Raw genomic sequence first — 25,219 nt, 5'->3', positions numbered from 1 at the left:
TCCTAGTGTCGTCTCATCTGATGTTGTCAACGTCCACTCTTCACCGCCATACATCAGGACGAGAATTACAAGCGACTTGTAGAGTTTGATTTTGGTTCGTCGAGAGAGGACTTTACTGTTCAATTGCCTACTCAGTCCAAAGTAGCACCTGTTGGCAAGAGTGATTCTGCGTTGGATTTCGAGGCTGACATTGTTGGTGTTGTTGATGCTGGTTTCCAAGTAGACGAAACTATCTACAACTTCAAAGTTATGACTGTCAACAGTGACGTGGGAGCCAAGACGCGAGTGCTCTGACTGTTTGTTTGATGACAGGAGATATTTCGTCTTGTCCTCATTCACTATCAAGTCTTTAAAAAGCAGAACAAACGACGCGGTTGTTGCTTCCGATGATATCGATATCATCGGCGTACGCCAGCAGCTGTACACTCTTGTAGAAGAATGTAACTTCTCTATTTAGCACTGCAGCTCGTATAATTTTTTCCAGCAATAGATTGAAGAAATCGCGCGATAGTGAGTCACCCTGCCTGAAGCCTTGTTTGGTATCGAACGGCTCGGAGAGGTCCTTCCCGATCCTGACGTGGTTGGTGCTTTTGGTGTTGCTTATATTACTTTTGCAGGCATACCAAATTCAGACATCACGGCATAGAAGGGCATCCTTAACCATTCTAAATACATTAATAATAGGTGCCCTAACAGCAAATCTGAAACACCGTCAATTAGGTTAGGAGGCTGTAGGTCTTAAGCAGTTGTCTGGGTTTGACACTTCCAGAAGCTATACCAAGGGATGGTAGTAATAAATATTGTAAATAAATGGAGACTTCGTTGCCAGTGATAGTCGAAAGTAGTAATACGTAAAGCATATTTTGGTATACAGTTTCCTAGCGGCAACTATACTCGCGCTAGTACAGATACATAAAAGGGGTATTGGTATGTGTATTACAGCAGTGGCTCAAATTTTGGCTGCCCTCTAGACTCATACGAGAAAAAAGTAAAGTTAATGAAGCTCTCTAGGACTCCAGAGTATTAGAACTTAAGATCACGCTCTTCAAGACTCAAATTCTTAATTTATTTGCATTTTTACACATTAAAATCTCGAGCTTTATGGAAAATATGAATTCAAGATTTTCTGACCGCTGTCAATCATTAAATCTAGATTATTCATGAATCAACGCTCATACTTGATCTACATTTTTAGCATTTCCACCCAAGCACAGTTGATTTATTGTCTGCACCCATTTTCTAATAAATTAAATCTTTAAAGACTTCTTTCTGTGTCGCATACATATTCAATAGATTTTATTGCCTTGAAAAATTAACCACCGACACAAAACAAACATTTGCAGTGTAACTCACAAGGGAAATGAAAAATGTGCTCCGCAGCATTTAATGATTCCCACCTTGTAAGTAAATAGCGCACTAAGCGCACAGCCAGCGCAGTGCAGTGCAGCCTGCAAACAATGGAATTGTAACAGTATATAGCTAAATAGAAGAAGCCTATAAAGAAAGAAAAAATTGTAGAAAAATCAAGAGAATCTGAAAATAAAATAATAATAAAAATAGTATTTGACTAACAATTCGCTCAACGTGGCGGCACACACGGACGCACGCGCACGGGCGCTGCAACCGCGCTTGCAACGTTTGTCCAAGCATTGTGCAACGCGCCGCCCAATTGCTTGACTGCAAGGCAATTGCGGCAACTGCTTAACCAAACTCAACTCAACTCAACTGAGCTCAACTTAAAATGCGTTACGGTCAACGAATTAGATTGAACTTAATTTTCAGTTATCTACAACAACAAACTCGGCTAAGCGACGAACTAAATGCAAGCGCTAGAATGCACAATGGAAAGCGTTAGAGCGCGGAAAAAAGAATATACACCGAATAAAGAAGAAGCAGCATGAAGCGCTGAGGAAGAGTAGTAAAAGAGCAGCGAGATTTATATAGGAAGCATTGTTGCAGATAAATATAAATAAATAAATAAATAGAAGCAGCGGCGGCGTCGGAAAATCCGTAGAAAAATTCCATATTCAATAGATGTGCAGATTTCCACTGTGCGCTTGAGCAATTTATTGTACGACAATGGACGCTGCGCGACGCCGAAGTGGATGCGGCCGAGCGAAGGATTTTGCGCCTTTGCCGCTGCGCATGCGCACGAAGTAGAACCAAAATATGCTGCAATCGAAAACCATTTCACTAAATCACATGCTCGGCGAGCGCGGTAGAGAACAACGGCAGCAACAACAACAAAGGCCAACACAAAGCAACAATATTTAATCGCTACCAGCAATGCGCATGCCAACTAATCCACCGGTTGCCAGCGCGGCAGTCAGCCAGGCAGGCGGCGCGCGCCACGGTCAGTGTGCGTCCGCGCGCTATGCCGCGGCGGCACGAGCTAAGTGTAGCGATTGCTGTTGCAAATATTTGCACAAAGTGCGTTTTTATGCACTGATAAATGTGGCCAAAATGGTAGCGCGCCGGCGCACAAACACATACACACGGGCGCGCGCACTCGCTCGCTTGAGTTGCAACCGAATTGTGTGCTATGCCGGCTCTAACCGTTGACTATGACCAAACCACTGTGTTGCCACAATGGCTATTGGTATGGTACCGTTGTTTGCTGTGTTTGTTGATTTGTATGCTTCTATATGCTGCTCGGCAGATGCCATTCGAGGCGTAGGAAGTGGGCGTTGTCGTTCGTTGCCCGCACGAAAATTCCGTTAGCAATCGCTGCTTTTATTCTAATAGTAATCCACACACCGGCACATAGAATATTGTGGCATTGTAAGAGACAAAACTGAACTGGGCCACATGCGTTTAAATAACCGCAGCAGCAATCAAATATCTTGCGGACAAAAAAATTAAATATCATCAGCAACAATTACACCCACACGCACACACACACAAAAACGCCTTCCCATATGCATAGTTACACTTCCATACATATGTACATATGTGTGTTGTTGCACTTGTTTTTGTAGTGAAAAAATCATTGACGGGCGCGCGCCTATAAAATTAATAACCATAATCAAAATTCATCAGCAGCCAACCGAAAGTGTCCGCAGACCATTTGCTGCCTTCATGTAACCGTATATTAAAGTGTGCAAGGGCAGTCTGTCGCCTCACATGCATCCATATGTATATACATACGATTATATATATAGGGAAGTGTGCGCGATAATTATAATTTACACAAAAATTTTGCGTTGATGTGCCGCTGCCACTGTAATTATGTGTGAATGCGTGAAAAGTGTGTCTCAGTCCGGTTTTTGCCCTCGTTGCGTATCGGTTTAAGGGCGTCCGCTGCGCAATTCTCTGTAAATTAAGTGAATTTACGGAAGGTTGTAATTTGCAAATGAAAGCTGTAAATTAAGAAATTTTTCAATTTAGGTTAAGTATTGTTATTATCTCTTTTTTTTTTTTTTTGAGATTTAGGCTAATTTGTTTTACATTGTTTCTTTATACATATTTTTAAAATTTTGAAATGTAATTAAAAATTTAATAGTAATAACACTCGGCTCCAAATAACTTCTGTCATATAAGCTTCACCGAATTATTTAGATTTCTTAGTAACTATATCCTGTAATTAATAATATATTTTTTAATACGTATTTTTTGGAACTTCAAGGTTGAATATTTCGATTTTGGAGACTAACTTCGAAAAACGGAGAACAAACATTTCATTTATTAGGTCTCAATCTCCCGGTAAAGTTATATTTGGTTCAATACCCAGAAAGGAAAGTCGAGTTTGTCGTATAGTATAATGATGAGTATCTATTAAAATATTCTTTATTAGAATTATAAAAATCATTCTTGATACCCTGATGTAACGGATTGAAAATTGTCGAAATCGGTTCTTAATCACGCCTACTTTCCTTATAACACAATTTCGAATTCCAGCTAATACATTTATAGTTGAACTTCCCTAACACGAATCACCATAATCCAGAAAAAAAACTTTCAGTTAGAGAATCTTTAGAGTTTCTGAAGGCAATTTCTATGAAATTTGACTCCTATTGCCAATTCAAGCGGACGAGTTATAGAGAACAATGAGTTATAGAAGTTCGAGTTATGGAAGTTCAATATATAAACCAAACACCAGTGAAGAGATCCTAAGAAAATTCTGCATAAGTACTTCATTGAAGGTGTGACATCGCTCATCTGAAAATTGTCGCAATCGAACTATAACATTTCAAGGACACCGAGCATGAGGACCTCAGTGCCAATGGATAATTTTTTACATAAAATATCGGTGAATCTTTCATATATTCTATAGGAATGCAGAGATAATATTTTTCTTCTAATAATATGCCTCTATGGGTAATATTGGGCTCTTCCAACAACCGGTGAGCTTTTTGTCATATACGAAAAATATCGGTTAATATGTAAAAATGAATTAAATCAGTCCAAAAATCAAATATTAAATAATATATATTATATGTAATCATTTTCGTTATTCTAGTGGACTTTATGCCGAAACTAGGGGTTAAATTGGATGTTATGTTAATTAATAAAATTTAATAGATAAATAAATTGCGAAAGTTCGCTAACTTAGACCTTCCTTACTTGTTATAATATATCTGTATGCATCGCATTCTATTATCATATAAGGTTCTTTCCTTACTATATTAGAGCCCTCGTGAATCTACAGAACATTTCCTTTGTTGTTGTGAAATTATTAACTCTGCACCAGACGAAATTGTGATAAAATTACAATTTCAAAGCTTCTTCTAAAAAAAAAGTTCATAATAATAAAATCGTGTCTTCAATTAAAAATGCTCGAAAGCTAAACTTTGCTATTTTCAGGCAGCCAAGCGAAACCTGCAATTATTTTTGCTTTCAAAGATTTGAGCCAAATAGGCCTATAGCCTTCATATAATCTACTTATTACATACATATAATTAACTTATTGTTAGTTAACAGAAACAAATACTTTCAGCATGAATTTTTTGATCGGCACTTCTTGTTTCTTTGTAGAATTACTTTTTTCCTTAATATTTTTTTCATGGTTATTATTTGTATTTGCTTTGGTGGGTGCTCAGCGCACTTGAAGCAGCACTCGTTCATAATTGTATTATAATAATGTAATGCTTTGTGTTGCTTTTACTCTTCATCTGCTTGACAGACGCTTAAGCAATTTTGTACGCGCTTAAGACATTTTGGTGAACGAAAGTCACTTCTTCTTTACTTTTTGTTTTTTTCAGCTTTGTTTTTTTTTTCTGCAAGGTGCATGATTAGCTTTTATATTTATAAATTTATATATGTGTGCCGGCATGTCTGTCTATAATAAGCATTTATAGGGCAACACTGCGTACTGTCACTCATCGGCATTAGCATTAGCATTTCTGACCCACAAAGTAATGGACTTTTAATGAAGCTCAATGAAAGCGTTTTTTTAGTATATTTATTTTTTTAGGGTTTTTATGTTTTTTGTTTTAGACAACGAGATTTGTGTGAATATTGTATGTACAAATTTTAATGTTCGCAGTTTAAATGCTTTTTATTTGTTGGATATCGACTTTGAAAATGTTAAAATCTTCGTCTAAAGATTCATTTTCTCTTCGTCGTTCTCAATTTTGTTGGAACAGTTATCAAGATAGTTTATTGATATCTAAAAGTATTTTCAATATTGTATGACAGTTAATGAAATTGATATATTTTTGAATATCGTTGGATTACAAAACATATTCCAGAAAGTATGGGAAAAGTCAAGAATACTATTTTATGAGACATATTAGTTTGGAGGAAATTTATGAGATTAGGTTTATGTAGGAGATGCTTAAAGGCAAATCGATTAAGATAATACGACTAAAATACTACTATTTTTATTATGCTCTAATACTTCACTTCACTCTCGGGTTTTTTGCCGATTTACAACCATTAAGGGACCCATCGATTTAAAAATGATAAGTAACTTTTCCACGCATTAGCTTAATTAATAATAGTACTGATCTTCATCTTCCTGTTTTTACATTATATGAAAAGGATATCTCAAAGAAGAAATTAAATCATTAAAAAAAAAAAAATAAATTGAAATACTACCCTTGCACTAGGATTATACAAAGCACTTCATATTTATAATCTCGCAACAAAGTTGCCAAGAGAGTTTTCTTCACATAACGGTTGTTTGTGTCACCCAGAAATAAAAGTAAGAAAAAGGGTTATATATATCAAAATGATCAAGATCACGAGATGACGAGCAAAGTTGAAATCCGGATGTATGTCCCTACTTCTGCCTGTCCGTCCGTCTGTCCGTGCAAGCGATAACTTGGGTAAAAATTGAGATATCTTAATGAAATTTGGTACACATAATCCTTGGCACCCTGGGAGGTTGGTATTGAAAATGGGCGAAGTCGGATCATTGCCACGCCCACAAAATGACGAAAATCGAAAACACATAAACCGTCATAACTAAGCCATAAATAAAGTTATAAAACAAAAATTTGGTACAAAGGATCAACCTAGTAAGGGCCATATTTGGATGTAATCCTCACATAGTTTTTTTGTATATATCTCACAAACCAATATAGCTATATAAACCAAACTTCCTACATTCGTCTTCCTTACATACCCCATCATACACCATCAAAATTGATATAATCGGATAATAACCACGCCCACCTTCCATACAAAGGTTAAGTTGAAAACTACTAAAAGTGGGTTAACTCACTAACGGAAAACATCAGAAACACTAAATTTCACAGGAGAAATGGTGGAGAAGAGCTGCACTCAGAATGGAAAATGGGCGTGTCTTCGCCCATATATGGGTCAAACCCATACCTCAGAAACCACTCGGCCGATTTCAATGATTTTTCTGTACATAACACTTTCTTGACACCCTGATGAAACCGAACCACGACTACTTTCCATATAACTCAATTTTGAATTCCATCTGATTCCATCACATTATAATATACATATGGAACGGATGAAGCTAACGGAATAGAACTTTGCACAAATACTGTATGTCATCTGTGGTTTCACTTGTGGAAAAATTGCCGAAATCGGACTACAAATTTTCAAGGCCCCGGATATTGAACAAAAAGAACTCAGTGCCTTATGGTAATTTTTCACCGAAAATATCGGTAAATATCACAGATATTTTAATTTAATTCAGAGGAAATTATTTTCTTCTAATAGTGTCTCTCAGTACCAGAAATAGTTAAAATCGGGTCATAACTTCCCCCAGCTCCCATATATCTAATTATAGAATTTTCAAAAATACGGTGGGCTTTATTTCGCATATATCGGCTAAAATGTGAGGTAACTTAGTAATTTAAGTGAGCGTATAGTCTTGGAAATAGTGTACCTCTGTGGTGAAAATGAGTGAAATCGGTTCAGCAATTACCTCAGCCCTCATATCCTATAAATGATGTTATATAGGATATGGGTCAAATTCTGTATATCTTAAAAAAACTATATCAATAAATTGCGAGAATATAAAATGTTCGGTTGCACCCTAACTTAGCCTTTCCTTACTTGTTTATTTTAATATTAGATCCATTCAAATAACCCATATTCGTACATGACATCCCAGACATGCATACAACTTCTTTACTCAAATAATTTCTATTAACTGTAAATACGAATACACTTTTTATATCTTTTACTCCTCCTTCTATTCACTAATAGTGTAAGTCGGCATTAGTTTACCGCTTGTTTGCCATTTAAGTTTGCTGTCAAATGTTTGACTTAAACAGCAGCAGCGCCAACTTATGACATTCAAATGGGCGCTCATAAATTTCAGCAAATCATTTAAGCTTAAACACGCAAATTAAACGGGAGCAACCGATGAGGAGGCTGACTGGCTGACTGGCTGCCTGCCGACAATGCCGCTGCAATAATAATAATAACAACAAAATATGCAGTTAGCTTTAGCTGCAGCTTGAGCAGCCGTAAATGTCCTGCCTGGGGCTACAGCAGCTGCTGCTGCTGCACGAACACGAGTGCGTACGTCGAGTTTCGCTAGATGCCGAGCGCTGAACGCCGGACGCGCTGACTGCCCACAACTCACATGGCTGCCTTGACTGGCTGTCACTTCCTGCTACCAAATGCCAGTTGAGTTGGGTGCTGCTGTTGTTGCTAGTTGTTTGTTTGTTGTTGTTGTTGTTGTTGCGCTTTCGCTATTCGTACTGTCATTGCTATTAGCGGTCGCATTGTTGCTGGCAGATAAACAATTTATTTCTTCCTTATGCTGCGGCAACCCACATACAAATACACACGCTAGGCGATGGTGCACTCCCACTTTGCAACAGCAACAACAACAACAACAACATTTAGAATAATATATGCTGATCTGTTAGCATTTGCACTTTACTGTTTGCTATTTAATTTTGTTGTTGTTGTTTGCTGGTTTGCTGGTTTGCCCTAAAGGCAGCACAATAAAATTTACACTGCACATAAATTAAATGGAGAAAATTGATCCTAAGTAACCACACACACACATATACATGCACGAGGCGCTCTGCAACAGTGTGTGGCACATTTGTGTGTTGGCTTGCAACTTAGAAATATTGCAGCGATACCACTGTGGCATGCCACTCGTTCGCTCGCTGGTACTTAGTAGTAATGCACGCGTCGCCATCGCCATCGCCAATGTGTTTGTTTTTTCTTTGCCATTCTCCGATGTGACCCGATTTCCGCATGTAACTTCGTTTTAACTGTACTTGTAATGTGTCCGCTTGGAATTTAATGCTGCCATATCCGCCTCCTAAAAGCCGCACATTCCAACCTAACAAAAGGCAAAACTAATTCGTTGATTATATTTAGTGTCACTATGCGAACGCTAAAGTGTTGCTGCACATACATATTTATATATGGATGTGTGTGTGTGTGTTTAAGTATTGCTTTGCGCATTGATAAGCTGAATTTATGCAAATGTTTGCCTAAAGAAGTCAATAAGTTCAGTCGATTGAACGCGAATAGATTGGGTACAATTTAACTAATGAAAATTATAAACTTAAACCTTTTAAAGCTTACTTAAAAATGCTGATAATTCAAATATAGAATATATAAAGCAAGCATTACTAAATTAAATAATATTGGTATTCATTTGATTCGAAAAATAATCCTTTATTTTTCAATGCATGGATGTTCCATAAATAAAAAAAAAAATTTGTCGAAATTTATTTTGTTAATCCACTCAAAAATAACTTCATCCCTTGATGATCTGTAAAATAAAAATGTATCAGTTGATTTCTAAGAACGAATATCACATTTTTCCTTTCAGTAATACCAAAACAAAAGTAATTGCAACATATATGAATCCAAATATTGCAAAACATCAGTTCAAAGTACTTCTTCTTCGATGTTATATTCTTATATGTAATCCAACTTTTTCGAGAAAATTCATGTATTCTCACTTTTAAATAATAGATAATTAGATTTTAGAGAGAAAATACATTTTAAGACTCACTTCATTTCCGAGATATTTATATGTACATACGTAGAAATAATTCTGACTGCTAAGGTACCAACATGGCCTTCGAACATGTCAAAGCAACGATAAAATTAATACAATATGGGTAGTAAACGAATAATAATAAAGACCTGTTTCATTTCACAAATTTTAAACAATGCTGTCCTCTTTCGAAAAAAATAAAACTGAACAATAATTTTAAAATGTGTACCAAATATTAGCCGAATCTTAAATAAAGCAATGAAATTATATGTTCCGTCGAAAAATAAATGAAAAACTCAATTTCTTGATTAGTTCATAAAGGGTGATCTATTTCGAGGTGCCCTATTTTATTTTATTGAAACAAACACAGAAGATTCAAATTTAATGGCGAGTGTTTATTAACATACGAAAGAACATTCTTTGGCATTTATTTTATAAAGATTATCTCTTTGAAATGTTGGCCGCGACTACATCTCAGATGGTCCATCCGTTGAGTCCAATTTTCGCTGACACGTTCGAGCATTTCGACTGGTAACTGGCGAAAGACACGCGCACTGTTTTGCTCTAAGGTCTGAATCGAAGCGGAATTGTCCGGATAGAGTTTAGACTTTACATATGCCCACAGAAAAAAGTCTAACGGTGTGATATCACACGATCTTGGTGGCCAATCGGTAGGCCCAAAACGTGAAAAATATCTGCTCACCGAAGAGTTACCTCAATAAATCCATTGATTGATGCAATGGGAGGGGAGGGGCGCCGTCTTGTTGAAACCTAATGTCGCCGAGATCACGAGCTTCAATGTCAGACACGAAATAGTCGGTTATCATGGCGCGATAAAGGTCGCCATTGACGCTTACGTTCTCACCGGCATCATTTTTGAAGAAATATGGACCGATGATTCGGCTGCTATATTTTCTTCATTGCGTGCTGGACGTGATATATTCGGTCAAATGTTATACAATAATGGATGCTGGGTCGCAAGATGGGTGATGCTGTTGCGAATATCACGCTCAGTAGACCGTGCAAAATATTCACTGAAGTACTTGGTTCCCTTCTGTGCACATTTCCATAGTTATTATTATGCGCGATTTATAAATCGGCATAGTCGATATACTTGTATCTTTCGCATAGTCTTTATCATAACCCCTTGAACTGCTTTAACGGTTCTTATAGAATAATATTACTAATTTTGTTCATTGTCTTTATGTCGTTACAACAACAAAATGTGTTTATAATTCGAACTATATGACTATAACTCCAGTCAGACATAATGAAAAGTTTCTAAAATGTTGAAACGAATAAGAAATCTCAAATTCGCCGAAGCAAAATAGGCCTAATTATGGCTCAGGTGCGGTCCCATGAGGTCAGGCGCTCTTGCCTTCCTTCTCAATCAACCAGCCAAACAAATTCTAGTGTTTTATTAGTAAAACTAAACTTACTATTAAATTATTTACTACAGACACATCTGGAACCAATATACCTAAACTTACTGCTAATAATTTAGTACTATCTTTTATTCGTAATTTTACAGGGTATGAAATTTTTCAAGCCGGTATATAAAAATTTAATCACTTTCATATTTACAAACTTATAGAGTGACTTAGGCATGTTTTGGAAACTGCAAATCACTACAATTGCATTAGAAATATTGTCGAAATCATTTGGGAACAGGAGAGTGAGTGATCTCAAGACTTTTTTTGCGAGTAAAGTTTACGATAGTTTAGGCCATTATCAGGCTCAAGGCAATCACGCAAACTGACATAAGTGCTATACCACCTGAGTATTAAAAAATTAAAATGTCTTTAATGTCCAGAGTTAAAACGAAGAACTGATAAAAAGTTTCTTTAACACCCCAAACCTGAAAAGCGCTCTTTTTTACTTGCTTGCCCGCAAACAAATGAACGCATGAAGGCGAGTTCATGAGAATAACTACTATAAACAAATAAAAAATTAAATATAATTCAAAGCAAAAACAAAAAAAAAATTTAAAGAATAAAGAACTAAAAGCTTGCACCGTAAAAATGTGAGAATTAAAAACATAAATAAATAAGAATATACTCGTATAAGAAAAAAAAAAAAAAACAAATGTGAGTCAGCAGTGCCACTGCCACCAAGCGAAAAATGAACTTCTGAGTATTTATTTTTCATTATTTCATTCTTAAGTTCTTCTTGGAGCACAACGCTCCTTCCAACTCCTTTCTTGGAGTTCATTTAAGAATTGAGTTTATGGTGTTGACTTCCGTTTGCTGTACCAACCACACTAAAACAAAAGCAAACAAAGTGAAAAAAATCAAGTAGCATTTTTAACTAGTGTAGTAGTGTATTTGTTGGTTTTAATATTGTGTCTCATACAGCCGAGCTTGTGGCAAGTTATTACATAAGCTTTTGTGAGAATTTGTTTATGATTTCATTTTTTTTTTTTTCAACTTTTATTTTCCTCACTTTGGCTTTATGGTTTTTTATTCGAATAAAATACGCCGCTCTCTTGTTTTCTGGATAAGTCTGCGCCCAGCTTCCTATCACGCACCTCGGGGACTACATATGCCGCGTCTCGGTGCGAGCTAATGAGTCTCGTTAAAAATGTTTATTGTCTCAGGAAAACGCGCAATTACTCGTAAAATGCAAACAACATTTTTAATTGCAACACCTGCCATAAAACGCAATGAACTCGGTTGGGCGACGAACGTCGTCACTTGATTCTTGGTGTGGCACATATGAACTCACACACACATTCGTCAGTAAATGCGCGCCGACGTAATTTGTTGCTTGTTAAATAACACATGAAGCGCGTTGATGCTCCAAATGGGCTATCTTTGGAATCATAGTTACCCATAATCCGTCATGATGTCATAGCTGTGCTGTTGGAATGGGTCAAGAAGAAAAATTAGAAATAGAACAAGAATTGTTAACATATAGACAATATATTTCTTCAATAGAAATTGTGGACTTGTATAACCAGTGTAGTATTAAAGTCCTAAACCATGAATAAAGCCGATCATCTTCCCGAAAGGCCTTAGTACAATAGTAACACTTGATCTTGAGTTGGCAGAGCGTCGACCAATCGGCCTGTCGTTATCGTTATAATATCGTTATTGTTGTTGTTGTAGTGTCAAATGGAATTCTGTTGAGTTCAAAGTCTTTGAGAGGATATAAATACAGGTTTCTTCTGGTTTCTACTAGAGTAGTGGAAATGGGTTGCACAAGAATCTCCAACTCTCCAAGATCCAACATCAAAGAGACTGTCTCAAATAAATTAATAGTCGACCAAAACTGTGATCAAGCTCTGGTGGCTGATTGTCAGCAGGAAGAAGTCGGATTTTAGCTTGGAAAAGACAGCCGATTTAAGCCCGGCTTGATAGATGTTCCTGCTCTCTTGGTTAGTTTACTGAATTAATTTGCTTATTTAGTCCTAAGTACCGGACCTTTAGAAATATTCGGACCGTTGATGGAATTATCTCTTCACTAGTGGGTTCGAGTTTCCTTCGATAACACAGCCTTTGCCCTCAAAACCCGAAAATCCGAGTTTCTAATCAGCTAATAGTGATCTCTAATAGTGATCTTCTCTCAGCAAACCACTCAGTAAATGTCAACCTTGATGAAGATTATCATAATATCCAACAGTCAATTCGAGGTCAGCTTGGTGTTGTACTCACGAAACCGTTACTCAGATTCCCTAGAACAGATTCCCCTCGGAAAGAGAGGATACTCGTTTCCACATTCCAAGTTTCCAAACGGTTTGTTTTGAAATCAAGATGTATCCTTTCTGATATTGATTCTGCAGAGATCTTCAGAAACCAAGATTTCAACATATAAGAAACATTATATCTTAATGTCTCTCCTAAAATTTATGCTTCTTTCTTATTTTATATATTGTATTTTGACTCATTTTAATTCGTCATATTTCTTATCTTCTTCCAGCACACACTCACCGGTCACAGTGGCAAAGTGATGGCCGCCAAATACCTACAAGAACCCATCAAAGTGGTGACTGGCAGTCATGATCGTACACTAAAGATTTGGGATCTGCGCAGCATAGCCTGTATTGAGACGAAATTCGCCGGCTCCAGTTGCAATGATCTGGTAACCACCGACAGCCTCGGCTCGACCATCATCAGCGGGCACTACGACAAAAAGCTGCGCTTCTGGGACATCAGAACGGAGAAGCAGGCGGACGACATATTGTTGCCAGCGAAGATCACATCGATTGATCTGTCAAAGGGTAAGAGAACTGCTTTTTGATATTTTTTAATTATTATTATTAATTAATAATAAAAAATAAAACTTTTGTTGTCTTACAGATGGCTACTACCTAATCTGTTCCATTAGAGATGATACAATAAAACTATTAGATTTACGCAAAAATCAAATAATCGGTTCATTTTCGTGAGTTTGGATTGACATTGCTCTTAATGGCTGGAGATCTTTATTTAATATCTTATTTTCTTGTTTTTGTTGCAGCCATGAAAATTTCAAACTCAGCTGTGATTGGGCGCGAGCCTCATTCAATACATGCGGCTCGAAGGTGGCGTGCGGCTCAGCCGACGGCTTAGTCTATATCTGGAATGTCATGGGCGAATTGGAGGCGACGCTCAAGGGTCACACGTAAGTTAGATGTTTGATATTTTAAATATATGTTTTAAAGGACTTGGTATGTGGTTGTATGCCTTGCTTTCACACTTCATTCCAACATACAGACTAACAACAAGTCGTTCATTTTTAGACTAAATATAATAATATAAGTAGCTTTAAGGTGGTGTCTTGATATTAAAATTTGAATTTTTATTTCATTTTTTGTTTTTATTTTTTGCATATTTAATCACTCATACTCACACACATGATTTTTTGTTGCTTTTTTTTGCATTGTTGTTTTTTTTCTTTCTTTCTTTTTTGTTTCTTCCGCGTTTTTTTGTATGCTTGGGTTTGTAATCACTTCGCCCAACAACAACAACAACTACAACTTAACAGTTATGGTTCCGGTTTCTTTCACAGCTCGGCGGTGAACGCGGTCAGTTGGTGCCCCAACAGCAATGCGCTGGCCACCGTGGGCAAAGGCAAACGCTGCATCATTTACACTGAATCGTAGCCGCGCAGCGAGCGGCCGTGACAGCCGAGGAGGCGACAACAACAGCAACAACAGCAGCGCAGCGGGGCGGGCAACATGGCTAAGTGGCAGCTATTGTTTGGTGGCGGCGGTTGCAAGTGGCAGCAACTCTACCAGCGAAGCGCAATTTACATTGTAGCAACAACAAAAACAGCAAGAACAACAACTGCAACGTGTGCAAGCTTTGGTGCGTCGGCGTGGGCGTGCTTTAGGGAGGGGGTGCAACCGGCAACTGATGAAAGTAATTGTGTATTTTCGCAATGTTGCAAGTCTATTTTTTCTATTATTTTTTTTTAGTCGTAAGTAAAATTTGCTTGCAGCAAACTTAAAGTCAATGTTTATAAATTATAACAACAACAACAACAATGGCAAAGAGTTACAAGTAAAGTGCGCTAAATTTATAAAAAAAACAAAAAAAAAATAAAAAAAAGTTTTGTATTTGTAAAAATTAACTGTTAACTATCTATAAGCAATTCTCTCGGTATATGTATATTTGCAATAATTTTTGTAAAGCATATTCAGAAATTTTAATTATTATGTATTGGAAATTGCACGGCAGCAAAGTGAATTTACTGCGAACATTAAAATTTGATCATTTAGATTTTTATAAATTTTATATACTATATAAATGATATGACTGCTACAATTATATATTTCTATTAAAAAAAATACGTTTGTGGAGATTAATTAAATGAATTTTCTATTTAATTTTTTTTTTGTAAATTTTGGCTTGTATGTTGTGCACCTAAAAGTATGTGTTTCGGATTTTTTTTATGAAAAAAATTTAATTAAACTAAATATAACTTTTCTAAGAACAAAATAATATTTCTCATTGAACAAAACATAAATAATGAACCATAGACATTTTGCAAGAAAAATATTTTTATGAATTATTTTAAGAAAAAATGCAGGAAAATTGGCGAAAAAGTTATAGTTATATTTTGTTTTTATCAAAAGGGAACGTTTTAGAATTTTTTAAGAAGTTTTATAAAATTTGGTTTTTGCGCCTAAAAGTATGTTTTTCAAAGATGACACAAAGATTATATTTTTTAAGACACAAAAACTACAATATTTTTTATTTAAAACTTAAAAATATTATCCAAATATAGACAACTTATCCTGAACAACAAGGCAATTAAGAAGAAAATATTATTATTTTTAAAAAATTAAAGAAAATTTAAGCAAATTTTGGGAAAAAATAAATTTAAGTTTTTTTTATTCAAAATATTTTTTTCCGAAGTATACATATACAACATTTTTTTTAAATAATTTTTTGCGCTTAAAAGTATATTTTTCAAAAAATCGAATTTGAAACAAATAAACAAATATTTAAATATCATTTGGTTACAAAGATGATCAGTACATAAAAATACGAAAAACAATATTTCTAATAAAAAATAAAAAAAATTATAACAACAAAATATGTTAAACTGATTTTTCAGACAATTTACAAGAAAAACTATGGTTTTTAAATTTTTTAAAAATAAATTTAAAGAAAATAAGACAAAGAAACTACTGACATATTTTCCAAAAAAAAAAAAATAAAGTCATCAAAATGTCTGTTATAATAAGTCATGCGACTAAAATTATATATTTGGAAAAAAACATTGATTTAATTTTATTGGCTACAGAAATGACAATTTTATTTGTTTTATCATACATAACTACCCTTGAAAAATTACAATTGAGCTTCACTAACTCGAATCACCATAATCAAGAAAAAAACTTCGAGTTAGAGTTGTATGAAATTTGACTTTTATTGCCAATTCAGCAGTTCGAGTTATGGGTTATGAGTTATGAGTTATGTAATTTTTTTTTTACAAATTTACAACAAACAATTTATTTTTTATTAATAATTTAAAATGAAAAAATAACAGTCATAGCAAAATATTTTACGCAACTCACAAAGTTATTTTCCTTTAAGTAGACATAGCGTCTATATGCTACAAACCTATTAAACTAAAAATGCTTTTTAAGGCAATTTGTTAATGGCAGGAAAATGCAAAATCGTGCATATGTAAGCATCACCTTTCTATACTCCTTTGAATTATTATTGTATTCTAATTATTTGTAAGTTAAACTTTTATAAATAATAAATTTAAACATACATACATAATTAAATAAATAAATGAATTTGTATATTCTTGTAATCGTAAAATTCAGTTTGTAAGTTTGAAATGCTAAGTTTTTTTGTAATACATACCTTCATACATATGTACATGTACATGTCATGAAACTATTTTTATTTGCCATTATGTAAGCGCCATTTCAGGGTTAAGCACTACTTGAATATAACAATAAATATTATACTTACTTGTATAGTTTAATATGGCAATATGGAATTTTTCTTTCCTTTTTTTGTGACAGAAATACCTGAGAAGATTTTGGATTTTTTTATATTTTTTAATGTTGTTGTAATTTTTAAAAATAAATCCTGAAGAAATTGGTAAATTGATAATGCATTGGTACATCAGTAAAAAACTTTATATTTTGGAAATACCGTTGAACTTACCTAATTCGAATCACCATAATCCAGAAAAAAATGTCGAGTTAGAGAGACTTCTTTTAAAAAAACTGTTAAATAACGATTTATCTACAGTAAATAACTAAATACTTCGCATAAAGTTTTATTTAAATACGTTAAAACTTGTAATTATGTAATTTGGTTTTTTGCAGTTTGCTATTGTTTGGCTCTTGATGTCTGTATCCAATGCCTTTGTTACATGATTTATGCAATCCATCAGAGTAATATCATATTTTTTGTTCGCCTCCAGACGAGAACTCTTTTAAAATTTTGCTTCGACAGTAAAATTTGAAATTTTGTATTATGTCCTGGTCAAAAAGTTATGGAAAGAAATATGTATGAAAATGTATTTCTAAATTCTAAAGAGTTCGAGTTATAGAAGTTCGAGTTATGGAAGTTCCACTGTATCTTTAAATCCATACTTATTCAAGTATTTCGACAAATTCAACATTCTCCATAGAATACATTTTTATTAGGTCTACAACTTTGATTCCGCCGTTTTTTTTGTAAATTTAAGGTTTTTTTACAAAAAATGTTATTCAAATATTGACCGTCGCTAGATACTACTTTTGACCATCTTTCTGGCAGCATGCGTATTCCGTGCAAATGTCGAGAATTCGGCTCATAAAGTGATATTTTCAGTTGAGAATAAGTTTGGGATACAAACAGATCTTTACAAATATTTGGTTGGGTTAATGTTGACACAAATGTCCAAGATCGATATAAAACGAGATAATCGACCAGTCCTTGACCCTAGAGACATCCATTGGAAAACGGCAGCAGCAAAGTTGTTGACCTAATAGCTATGAGTTTGCTTTTATGTATGGCGACTAGTATAGTAACCTTTAAGCGTTCATATAACAAAAGTTCTATATACTACTACTATACAACTGACTATTTATTTAGTATTTTCTACTAAACTAATTTTTTATTTGTACAACAACAACAGCAATATATTGGACCTAATCATTCAATCCTTTTCGTACGAAAAATTTTACTCCGGAATCATTGAAACCGTATCGAAAATAAAATTTACGATCACATTGAACTCATTTCTTCTTCTTAACTGACGTAGACACCGCTTACACAGTTATAGCCTAGTCCACAACAGCGCGCCACGCATCTATCTATCTTTTGGCAGTTTGGCGCCAATTGGTAATACCAAGTGAAGACAGGTCCTTCTCCACCTGGTCCTTCCATCGCAGTGGAGGTCTTCCTCTTCCGCGGCTTCCTCCAGCGGGTACTCCATCGAATACTTTCAGAGCTGGAGCACTTTCATCCATTCGAACAACATGACCTAGCCAGCCGCTGTTTTTTTATTCGCTGGACTATGTCTATGTCGTCGTATAACTCGTACAGCTAATAATTCCATCTTCTGAGGTATTCACCGTTGCCAATGTTTAAGGGACCACAAATCTTCCGTAAAACCTTTCGTCTCATCTGATGTCGCCCACGCTTCTGCACCGTAAAGTAGGACGGGAATGATAAGCGACTTGTAGAGTTTGGTTTTGGTTCGTCGAGAGAGGACTTTACTGTTCAATTGCCTACTCAGTCCAAAGTAGCAACTGTTGACAAGAGTGATCCTTCGCTGGACATTTTTGGTGTTGTTGATACTGGTTCCCAGGTAGACGAAATTATCTACGACTTCAAAGTTATGACTGTCAACAGTGACGTGGGAGCCAAGACACGAATACGTTGACTGTTTGTTTGATGACAGGAGATATTTCGTCTTGTCCTCACTTGGCGCTAATTTCTAAATCATCGATTCCGCCTCTGGCGAATTATATATTTTTCGCAAGAAATTTCACAATGGTTAAAGATCAGTTTTAATTTTTTTTTTGAACAAAGCAAAAAGCACAGAAACTTTATCAAATTTGTCACATTTGTCGATAAAGATCGATAAATTAGTTTTACGTTCTCACTTTGTGATAAGACAGTTTATCGAGGGAATCAATGATCGCATACACATTTTCGAACGAAAATCTTTATCGTATCGAAATCGAATTCGCTGCGGATTCAATGATTAGGCACAATATGTTTGTCTTTCAGCTAGATTTTATGGAATTTCCACAATTTGAAGCTGATTGATTTGAGTTGTAATTGTTATTGTAGTAATGAAAAAAATCATTCCACAAATATTAATATTTAAAGCTCTTAGTTACAAAAAAATCTTGTTTCTTCTGGCTGACTGTACTGCATATAGTACATCATGTCTTTACTGTCATTTTCGATATCGAGTCTCGAAAAAAATATCGAATAGGTAGTAATTTGAAGGCCTATTAAACGCTTGCGTGCGTTTATTATAATTTTTTAATCAGGAGAGTGTCTTGTGCGGACATGTTTTATACTTCCTGTTAAACGTTCCAAAACACATTCACGCACATACTCATTCTGGTATAAAATCACTATTATTTCACACAAGTGTTAAAAGCGCACTTTAATACTAAAAGAGCAATATGTATTTCCATTTTATTTTTATTACTTGCAACAAGAAACACATTGCTGCAACATTTTAATTAAATTTGTAGCAGCTTGTAACGTTATCTTTGGAGCATTGTTGCAAACACCTGCTCGTCGCTTGCGTAAGCTTTAAGCCTGCCTACCGCTACGTCTTTACAAACATATATATTTATATATGTATATATAAATCTTAATCTGTATCAATGGCAACAATAGCTGTGTACGCACACTATATCGGCTGTGATCTAATAGTAGATAGCGCAAATTTACAATGCAGATAAGTCTAAAGATTAGTCCGGGCAGCAGCGCATGCGCACAGCGCTTGAGCTTCAAGCAGTGCGCTGCATTCATGGCGTACGTTGTGGGAAGCTTATTTGTTGCACCAAATTGAAAAGCAAAACAAAAACAAAAACGGTGAACAGTTGCAAAGCGAAGCAGCGGCTCATTGCAATTAGGACGTTGTTGCCGCAAATGTTGCAGCTGTGTGGGCCATGCTGCCAATAAATGTTGCTCGCTGGCGTATTTTTTCGGTTTTGCTGCTTCGCATTTGCAGCTGCGTTCATCGCTTGTTTTGCTGTGCAAATTGATTGAAATGTTCGAATTTCTTGGTTTGTTGCAACATATGCTTGCAGTGTGTTGGTTGGTGAGAGACTCCACGTTTGTTGCGCTCAGTTATTAAATCAATTTGTTATGAAATTGTATTGTTTTTTATCATTAATAGTAGCATGTTGAATGCCGCGTTCTTTATGGTAACTGCTTTCTCACGCGCTTCCAATTCAATGCGTAAAACTGTAAATTAAAGCTTGCACAAACGAGTATATGACGCGGTAGCCATTCGGTGCTGCATTTTGTTTTGATTAAATTATAACTCATTATTTTTAATATGCATAATGAGTAACGGTACATTTGTTATGTGATGAGATTATTTTGACGCAATATTTGCATCTGCAACATGTTGATGGTTCTTTCGAATGCTTTACTTCAGTGTGGTGCAGCTGAGATTACAATAATAAATTATATTAGAACATTATATAATAAATTGCCTGCTCTTCCTCTCTCTCTACTGAAATCATGTTTGAGTAAGGAAAAAATATGGATTATAATAATTTATTTTTGCAAACTTAAGCTTAGATATTAAACTGAATTATTTATACTTATAGTTGAATTTTGTACAGAATAATAAGCTTTTTTATGCATATTGCGTAATTTGAGAGCCAAATTTTATTGACAAGAAAAATTTTTGACAACTTTTTAATTCAAGATTTTGCGCAGAATAAGCGTGCTTGTCAATTATATGAAATTTAAAATTATGAAAAATGTCACAAAGAATATTTTCAGCTAAGAATGAGTTCCTTTTCAGATGCATAAAACATTAGTAAAATTCCAAGTTCGTTGCTTAAATCTTTGATTAATCAAAAGCAGGTTCGCTGCTTAAGTCTTCTAAAGCTCTAATAAAGTTCGTTGCTTAAGTCTTTTATATGTGCTCTTCGAGTTCGTTGCTTAAGTCTTCTTTGAGATAATAGTCAAATAGTAGATATATTGAAAATGTACTAATTTTTCATGATTAAAGGCTATAAATATTTAAAATTCATAGCAGTTTGCTTAATAAATATCAAACACTAAAAAGCCATGTACCTGTGCCCAAAAATAAGGTGACATTGTATTTATTTTGAAAATTCTTTATTTATTCTTCCAAATTAGAGCTTGGTGAACAGCCAGAAGTCGCACGGCGCCAGATCGGGTGAATACGGTGGTTGCGGAACGATATGAGTTGAGTTTTTGGCGAAATGATCACGAATTACGAGGGCAGTATGGGTATGTTTTCGGTCACCTTATTTTTTGGGCACAATATATACATTTATATATTTGCTTTAAAAAAACACATTTTAGTTGTATGGTCTCAATGAATATTGAAGTCAATTTTCATATTTTTAATGTCTCGTAAGGTCGTAGGTATTTTATCATGAGCATGCCTTTATAGAAGCGATTTGCTAAAATCGTATTATCACAATCAAGTTCTGGTTAATACACCAAAGGGAGCGAACTAAAGTGCTTTATTCTCCTCAAAGTGCTTAAGAGGCAACGAAATGCCTTATATTGGCATAATAAAAGGGAAGTTAAAAGCAAAATTAGCTGTTCCACATAAAGGGTTGCAAGAGGGATATTACAAAGCAAAGTGCATTTTATATGATTTATGATTTTTTATATGATGGAAGAAAATAGAGGGGCTCATATGAAGAATTCACATTAACTTTGTTCATCAGCATATCACTCCAATTTCAAGTGATTCACTTTAAAATTTGTTTATATTTTATTTATTAAGGGATTAGGGGTAGTCAGGATTTCAGGATTTGTAAAATATAATATCTTAAAAATATTCGCTGAAAAATTGAAGTTGCTCCGATAATTACTTTTCGAGTTATTTGATAAATAACAATAAGCGGGAACTCCAAAATGTTCGCGAGCATGTAGCTAGCGGCACTAAGCTATGCGGCGTAAGTCTTGTGTGAAACTCTAAATGCGTTTTTCTCAAAACTATGTTTTTTGAACTGGTGACAACTGTATCTCGAAAACCGCATTTAATGAAATGTATACAGCATTTAGAATACATAATGAACTCACTCACATTATCGAAGGTTTTTTAATTTCGATTTTTTAAGACCAATTAACTGTTGATTTTTTCTTGAAAATCTAGAAAAAAATTTCTGAGGCCGCCATTTTGTTAATTTTTGAAATTGATTAGCTATTTTTTTTTTAATTTGATTATCTCTTTATAAAATTAATTTTTCTCATCCGATTGATTTTAGATGAATCTCCAAGAACTTAGGATAGTCACCGCAAGGACCTTATTTTGGAACTTTGGAAATTATTATATGTTTTTTTTTTTTTAATTTTCGTGGCTTCAAATCAAAACATTGTGTAATAATGCCAGATTATTACTTTTTACTGTAGTGTCTGAGTTATCCTCTAGGAGTCATATTTGAAGAATACGGTGGACATGGAAGCAGTTCGAAGCCCGGTGTAATAAATTTTACGATATGGTTTCATTTACTTGTGGCACATATTCATCAACAATAATTTTTGTCATTCGTAGACTATTTCGTTCAACATCTTCGGTGTTTGTAGAATTTCTAAAACATTTATATTACTGACATCACTCAGAAACTCAGCTTACTTGGTATTGAATACATCTATTTTTTATGTCATCTCTACGACGGGCTTGATTCATTTGAGAACGGAAAAAGCCTTCCGAAAAGATAATTAGTCAAGACTTTGGAATTCATAGGCATTTTTAAATGAAGTTTGAGTGGTTCAAATACATCTCTATCAAATTCTTTATGCCGCTAAAGGCTTGTCTATCGAATATTGCATACTATACTATGCCTTTCCTGATGGATATACAAATCATGTTCAGTCTTAAGAGTCGATTATTAAATATTTGTTCCAACGAGGATTCTTAATTAAATGATATTAAAACATCATCTTCTTTAACTCTTGCATTTTATTTCAACTTTTAAACATTGAATTACAACAATTGAAATAACACTCACTCCATCGGCGACAACATGCAACAGGCCATTAGGCGAACCGCTAGAAATTCTAATGATTTCCATTTATCCGCTGCAACGCAGGAGGTCTCACTCAAGTGCTGGAAACAGTTTAATAGAGTGATACTGAAACAAAAAGTGGTATGGCAATTGCTGCCACATAAAGAGGCAGCAGCAAAAACACGCAATGCAAAAAAGCTACCAGAGAGTGGAAACGGCGCTGCCGGAAGACATTCTACACACGATATACTTACACACATACATACGGATGGCAAACAACAAAAAAAAGCGATTCCGCAAACAACTTGCCACATTGCTTTTATTGCGCAACGCACACACGCATTCACACATATGTATGTGAACCTTTTCCATTTTCATTTGCGTTCTGCGCAGGCGCACTTTGTGTTCTGCTGCGCAAATTGTTGATTTATATGCAAATTTCTGCGGCAGCAGTTTGTCAGTGTTCAGAGCGTGCCTGCGCGCTGCGTTGCAAACCTAAATTACCGGCAATGTCACTCCGCCGCCACACAACTGGACATATTAGACGCCATTTAAGAGTTGTTAGCTGGCACTACGTGAGCTTGATTGCCTCGCGCGCGCGCAAATTGCTCAAATGCAGGTGTCGAACATGGTCGCCTGCTGCCGACCGAGTGACACCTTGTTGCTGTCACTTGGTGAAAGTATTGCCACGGTCGCTGTCGCCCACTCCTCCGCTGCTTTGGCTTTGCATTTGCATGCAATTTATTGATTTCATTTTAGTGCTCATCGGCGCTGAAGCAGCGACACTTCTAAGCACACACTCATGTAAATTAAAGCTAGCTTGTTGCACGCCGCCGCTGCTTTCCACAGTGCAACACCCACATCAATGTTGCTAATGCATTTCGCTCGTTCATTCTGGCGCTCAGGTGCAGGCGCGTTGTGGGCGTTCACCGCTGACAAGCAGTTGTCGTTTAGCGGTGTCTCATTACGCGTTGCAATTATTTTACTCCAATTGTTGGAAGCCTCTTAGGCAGACACTTATGGCATTACAGTTCGTTAGCCCACGCAGTGTTAGCTCGCGCCGCGACTTGTAGTCGGTTGTAAGGTGTGTGCACCAAATGTGCGAGATGACTGGAAGTAAATAATGTATGTGCTCATGTATTCATATATGTACGTGCAGATTTATAGATATAAGGACTTAACTCTGGACAATAAATAGTTTAAATTTATATTGTTTAACCATTGGTTGGTTACCTAAAAAAACATATCTTCGGAGTTTTGTTAAGAATGTTTTTTTTCTGGTCACCCTAATTGTCAATTCTGCACATTTTTCATATATTGTATTTTCGTAATAGGATCTTAAGAGGTTGAACAACTATACTTTTTTCTCGAGGAGACAATTATGAACTGTGGCACAATCGAGTCGAATTTTACATACTTATTACTGGTTAAATTGGAAAGTTTTTTGGAGGTCAATAGCCAGCTTACCGGTCTTAAGTGACATTATTATAATGCAATAAAGAAATGAATATTAAGTAAAAAATATTTTTCAAACTTGGAAAACCACTTAAGGGGTTAGGGGTAGTCAGAGACGCGAAAATTTTCAGTAATTCTTTTTTGCTATTAAATCATGTTATTTTACAAAAGTAATAATATGACATTATTTCACAATGTTTTGACTTGAAGTCACGAAAATTTTAAATCCAAAAATTATAATTTCCAAAGTTAAAGCTGTTTGTGTTGACTCAGTTCTAAAAAAAGGTCCTTGCGGTGTCTGTTATAAGTCCTTGAAGATTCATTTAAAATCAATCGGATAAGAAAAATTGGTTTTATAAATAGATAATCCTGGGCATGACCGAAGTTTTTTTTCACAAATTATTATAACAAAATCGATCAAATAAATTAATCGGTTTTCAAAAATCGAAATTAAAAAAAAAAAATTGAAAGTGCAAAAAAAAAAACAAATTGATTTTTTCAAAATCCTGACTACCTTACAAATGACACCTTAAAAATTTAATTTCTAATGCAATCTAAGCTTTCTAAAACAATTAGATCAATGTATTTTTTGGTTATTTTTTTCGATATGTGAGATTGAGCTTGTATGTAAATATTATGCTAGTTGAATAATTAATAATATAATGAGATTAATTACAGTAATATATAGTTTCTAAACCATTATTAGATCTCGAACTATAGTTTGGGATACACCG

General features: G+C 35.1%; 1 protein-coding gene across 3 annotated transcripts in view; it reads left to right on the top strand.

Annotated features, from left to right (window-relative positions):
- The window catches only part of LOC105211867 (autophagy-related protein 16), a 199,876-nt gene extending 184,543 nt beyond the window's left edge, over positions 1 to 15,333 (top strand). The window contains exons 7-10 of one of the 3 annotated variants that reach the window (XM_054232442.1): positions 13,316 to 13,616; positions 13,696 to 13,780; positions 13,856 to 13,999; positions 14,363 to 15,333. In XM_054232442.1, coding sequence (XP_054088417.1) covers positions 13,316 to 13,616; positions 13,696 to 13,780; positions 13,856 to 13,999; positions 14,363 to 14,480 — 648 coding nt within the window. In that variant the 3' untranslated portion in view covers positions 14,481 to 15,333. The remainder of the gene's footprint in view (positions 1 to 13,315; positions 13,617 to 13,695; positions 13,781 to 13,855; positions 14,000 to 14,362) is intronic. The other 2 variants (XM_054232447.1, XM_054232451.1) reach the window with 2 other exon arrangements.
- Positions 15,334 to 25,219: the final 9,886 nt, after the last annotated feature.

The sequence above is a fragment of the Zeugodacus cucurbitae genome, chromosome 2, assembly GCF_028554725.1.
Source record: "Zeugodacus cucurbitae isolate PBARC_wt_2022May chromosome 2, idZeuCucr1.2, whole genome shotgun sequence".
In the NCBI taxonomy this organism is placed as follows: domain Eukaryota; kingdom Metazoa; phylum Arthropoda; class Insecta; order Diptera; family Tephritidae; genus Zeugodacus; species Zeugodacus cucurbitae.
The sequence above is the reverse complement of the archived record's forward strand: the minus strand, read 5'-3'. Positions and strand labels throughout refer to the sequence as shown.